At 38.2% G+C, this 5,421-nt stretch overlaps 1 protein-coding gene across 1 annotated transcript in view; it reads left to right on the top strand.

The window, feature by feature from the left end:
• Positions 1 to 914: 914 nt before the first annotated feature.
• The window catches only part of LOC101306994 (heat shock 70 kDa protein 16-like), a 6,008-nt gene continuing 1,501 nt past the window's right edge, over positions 915 to 5,421 (top strand). The window contains exons 1-8 of the mRNA XM_004294328.1: positions 915 to 1,004; positions 1,236 to 2,444; positions 3,106 to 3,318; positions 3,784 to 3,879; positions 3,978 to 4,109; positions 4,301 to 4,498; positions 4,996 to 5,142; positions 5,222 to 5,350. Of these exons, the coding sequence (XP_004294376.1) occupies positions 1,275 to 2,444; positions 3,106 to 3,318; positions 3,784 to 3,879; positions 3,978 to 4,109; positions 4,301 to 4,498; positions 4,996 to 5,142; positions 5,222 to 5,350 (2,085 nt within the window). The 5' untranslated portion in view covers positions 915 to 1,004; positions 1,236 to 1,274. The remainder of the gene's footprint in view (positions 1,005 to 1,235; positions 2,445 to 3,105; positions 3,319 to 3,783; positions 3,880 to 3,977; positions 4,110 to 4,300; positions 4,499 to 4,995; positions 5,143 to 5,221; positions 5,351 to 5,421) is intronic.

Consider the following 5,421-nt stretch of genomic DNA (forward strand, 5'->3'; position numbering starts at 1 on the left):
GCACGTGCCACGCCCACTAGTAATGTTTTAGGAATGGCAAATACACAAGCCACGTGCTACGCCTTGTCAATCATGTTTTTTTTTCTAATTATATTTCAAAACAACCAAGGTTTAATTTTAATGAGATACCCAAAACACCCATATGCATTGGTAACGAGTGGCCGGGCATAAGGCAACGTGCCGCTCATGTCCCGTCTAAAAATCTCTTCTAATGTATTACGCGGTATTGTTAATACTTAATAGACTTTAATTAACTTGGAAGTATTTTTGAAATTGATATATAAACTGTAACCTCTTGGTCTGATGCAATCATGTCCGAGCAACTAAACTCAATCGAGCGAGTAAATGTTTCTCGTTTGTGAGACTAACTAAGGGAATTGATTAACCTATTGCAAGACCATGTCAAACACTAAATAGGTCGAGCAAGATATCTTCAATAAGTCACATTGTCGATGCCAGACCTTTCGGGTTGACTGAGGGTGATTTTTTTTTTTTGGTCTGAAACGCCTGAGGGTGGTCTCCCTACCAATTTTTCTTCCGGGGTGGCTTACTCCACAATCCCACATGAACAAAAGTTACCAAGCAGCTATAGTGAGCTATAGTCCTCACTCACATTCAAATAAAATAACAACATACAAAATTAAGAGAAAAACGAAAAAGAGGTAGATGTATGTCGTTTGGACTGTGTCAATGCCCTCAAGTCTTCAACTCTTCATACGACAAGTCGACAAGACTTTGAAAAGGGCAGTGCCTGCAAATACCATTATTTGCAAAACGACCCACCAAATTCCCACAATTTTTGTCAAAACTCAAAACGCAAAAGCATAGGGAAAATGAAAATTAAAAATTAAATGTTGAATATTCTGTAATATGCGAGCAAATCGCAGAGCTTTTCTCTCCACCGGTCTCTTCCTCTCTTCTTCTCCTTCTTCTTCTTCTTTTCTCCCTTTCTAGGGTTTTCCTTTTTCCCACATCTCCCCCGGAACGTCGACTTTCTCGACCAGGTACGTCATCAATCCATCATCTCTCTTCAATTCTCGACGATTCGCTTTTCTAACATTGCACATTCAAATTTCAAAGCCCCATTTTGCATGATTGATCTGAAAATGTAGAATCCGATGTATTAATAGCTCAATCTAAGCTCAATTTTGGTTATCTGAGTAGAATTTGGGATGTAAAAAGCCTTACTAGGTTTAATTGATGATTCTGATTTTCATTCTGGAATTGAATTATAGGTTTTGAGCGTAATTTTGAGCAGTTGAATTTTGTTAAATATGAGTGTGGTGGGGATTGATATTGGAAATGAGAACTGTGTGATTGCGGTGGTGAAGCAACGGGGGATTGATGTTTTACTGAATGAGGAATCGAAACGAGAAACCCCGGCCGTGGTGTGTTTCGGTGAGAAGCAAAGGTTTCTGGGGTCTGCTGCTTCTGCCTCTGCAATGATGCACCCGAAATCGACCGTGTCGCAGGTGAAGAGGCTTATTGGGAGGAGATTTAATGAGGCTGATGTCCAGAAGGACCTAAGGATGTTGCCGTTTAAGACTTCTGAAGGCCCCGATGGCAGCATTTTGATTCATTTGAGTTACTTGGGTGGGACGCATATGTTTACTCCGGTTCAGATTACGGCCATGCTTTTTGCGCATTTGAGAGAAATAATAGAGAAGAATCTGGAAATGCCGATTTCAGATTGTGTGATTGGTATCCCGTCGTACTTTACGGACTTGCAGCGACGCGCGTATTTGGATGCTGCGACAGTGGCTGGGTTGAAGCCTTTGAGATTGATGCATGACTGTACTGCAACTGCTCTTAGTTATGGAATTTACAAAACTGATTTCTTGAAATCTGGTCCGACTTATGTGGCATTTGTTGACATTGGACATTGTGATACTCAGGTCTCGATTGCATCCTTTGAGTCTGGGCATATGACGATGCGGTCTCACACTTTTGATAGAAGCTTGGGAGGGAGAGACTTTGATGAGGTCTTGTTTAGTCATTTTGCCTCACTGTTCAAAGAGCAGTATAAAATTGATGTCTACACTAATCTCAAGGCATGTGTCAGGCTGAGGGCAGCATGTGAAAAGCTGAAAAAGGTTTTGAGTGCAAATGCGGAGGCACCTCTTAACATTGAGTGTTTAATGGATGAAAAAGATGTTAAGGGTTTCATTAAAAGGGAAGAATTTGAAATGCTGGCTTCAAGTTTGTTGGAGAGGATTCGTGTTCCTTGTAGTAAAGCTTTAGCTGAAGCAGGTTTAACCGCTGACATGATTCATTCTGTAGAGCTTGTTGGGTCAGGGTCTAGAATCCCAGCTATTGCTAGAGCATTAGTTTCTCTATTCAGGCAAGAACCGCGTCGGACTGTGAATGCTAGTGAATGTGTAGCACGTGGATGTGCTCTTCAATGTGCAATGCTAAGTCCTGTTTTCCGAGTCAGAGAATATGAGGTTTGTATCTCAAGATGAATTTTCATTTTTGGTCTCAAAATGCAGTACTTGCATGGCATCAGATTGTCATGATATATTCGTTCATACAGAATAAATTGAATAATCATTGCTTGTCAATTTCTTTTTCTTTTCCGTCTTACTGTATTTCACATCTGTTATGTGGGGAATTGATAGAGTTAATATTAAAAGTGCAATCGTAGGTTTTCATCTTGATGGATTATCTGGCTTTTGTCAGTTAAGCTGCATATGTTTTATGCAATAGTATGTTGTTATGTTGGTTTACTTATTCTCAACATGTCGTGCTTAGTAAATGCCTCAAACATTCTTATCCTAGAGCTTGATTTTGTGCTTGCTGCTCAACATATGAGCTCGTTCCTCCCCCATTTCATCCTTTTTTTCCTTCTTTTTTTTTAACTCTTACGATCTCTTGTTTAGTACTTTTTAAATTAATACATTGTGAATTAGATGTACTTATCTTGGAATTAATATGCAAAATGAGATCACGCCATACTGATCTTGTGTATACAAGTATGCCATTTCAGCTTTGTTAATGGTTGTGGAAATATAATTACATTGTTATGTTTCGAAACGTAGGCATAGATGTTTTTGTTATGGGGATAGTTGAATCACAATATAATTGCTTTTCTGGATCCATATGCAGGTTCAAGATTCTATTCCTTTCACTATAGGATTCTTGTCAGAGGAAGGTCCAATTGGCACTGGCTCAAATGGTGTCATGTTTCCAAAAGGCCAACCCATCCCAAGTGCTAAAGTTTTAACACTTCAAAGAAGCAGTTTATTTAATTTGGAAGCATTGTATGCTGATCCCAGTGAACTGCCAGCGGGCGCATCTCCTAAAATTTGTTGTTTTAGGGTAATATGTGCTCTTCATTTTCTTCTTTGGATGGGGTGGAAGAGGGATTTGGCCATCAAAATTTTATCAGCGTGGATAACTTTTGTTAACCCATGTTGAAAACTTATGTGCATGAACAATAATTACACAACAGAAACAGCAGTAAACATCACAGAATCATATCAGTAACAGATATTTGTTAGATCACAACTGTAGACTGCCAAATTAACGAGTAGTCGAGCACTATTTGCAGCCTTTGGTAATATCAGGATCCTGGGTCCTTTTTTTTCCTTTTCCCTTGACACATAAAGCGCTTGAGGGTAGATAGTCTCTGTAAAACAAACAAATACATATTTGTTCGGGAGAGATTTAGTATATTCTCGATGTAAATGCCATTTTGATCCTTTCTAGGCTTACCTATAAATGATATACGTTTTCTTGGTGGAATACAAATACCTCTTAGTTAACATGTTATTGTTTATGCAGATTGGTCCTTTCCACGGCTTCAATAGTGAAAGGACAAGGGTTAAAGTTAAAATTCAATTAGACCTCCACGGTATTGTCTCTGTTGTATCAGCTAGGGTAAGTGAGAAACTAAGAAATCTAATTCTTACGTATATCAACTTTGTCATTACTAATACTTTTTAGCTTCTGTAACATATATATTATCATGGCTTCAGGTGGTGGAAGAACATGGAGACAATTCAAAAATGGACCCAATGGACACTGATTGTGTTACTGCTTCTGTTTCACCTGAAGCACCTGCAGATGGGTTTCAAGAGAGTATGAAGTCCAAATCTTCACATGCTGCTGTACGTTTGTTTTTTATTTGTTATTGGTTTGAAGAATTTCACTGCATTGAAAACTCATGTGCTTGTTTGTTTCTGTATTTGATGTTGAAAGAACTAGAGATGAAACCAAAATTTCAGTGTGTGTCACATTCTTATACTCAATAATCTGATATACAGTATTATTTCCTTTAAAGTATATCTCTTTTTTCCAGGGTGATGGTAGACACCATAAAGGCACTAGCAGGCTTGATATACCCATTAGTGAAAATATATACGGTGGAATGACCAAGGCTCAACTTTCAGAAGCTCAAGGAAAAGAACTTCAGTTAGCGCAGCAGGATAGAGCAATGGAGCAAACCAAAGACAAAAAGAATGCCTTGGAGTCTTATGTCTATGATATGCGGAATAAGGTACAACTTGTATATATTCCCATCATGTTTGCTTCGCTTCTGTAGTTCTGCCGGCTCAAACACTTAGCACTGATTTGAATCTGATTAATCACTCTGAATGCTTCTTTCCAAGCAGTATTTGACTATGAGGACAATGGTTTTTCCCCTCTAAATGACTCAAAATATTTTTCTTTCATATTGTTTGTGATCAAACTTAAAATTTAGACAGGCAAAATCTGATAGTCATTTCAGATTTCAGTCTATGATTATAGCTTTAAGCGTTTAAGTACTTTGAATGCTTAAATTATGAAATAGTAGGGCTCATCACCAGTTATATATTTATTTTGGCAAAGAACATCAGGCTATTCTCATGGTAGCTGGAAGCTACGTTCTTCTCACTATCTATACCTGAGCATGTTTGGCTGTAGCTTAGTCACACTCTTATTGATCTTTCGTTCAGCAGCTATATTTTTGCTGTATATGCTACCTTTTAACATTAGGACATCCATGTGAAATAGCTCTTCAACACATATCGAAGCTTTGCAAGTGACCAGGAGAGGGAGGCCATTTCCAGGAGCCTACAGCAGACAGAGGACTGGCTTTATGATGATGGAGATGATGAAACTGAGAATGCGTATACTTCAAAGCTGGAAGATCTTAAAAAGGTCCGTTCCTCTCTAAATCTGAGAATGTAAATTCCTATTCTCTTTCCCTCATTCTTGATTTTCTATCTGATAACCACAGCTGGTAGATCCAATTGAAAGCCGATACAGAGATGAGGAAGCACGAGAACAAGCTACTAAAGATCTATTAAAGTGCATTGGAGATTATCGCATGGCTGTGGAACCACTTTCACCCATGGATAGAGAAACGGTATGAAACCATAGTTATGGCTAATTATATATATATATATATATATATATATATATATATATATATATACA

The sequence above is a fragment of the Fragaria vesca genome, linkage group LG3 (assembly GCF_000184155.1).
Source record: "Fragaria vesca subsp. vesca linkage group LG3, FraVesHawaii_1.0, whole genome shotgun sequence".
Taxonomy (NCBI): Eukaryota; Viridiplantae; Streptophyta; class Magnoliopsida; order Rosales; family Rosaceae; genus Fragaria; species Fragaria vesca.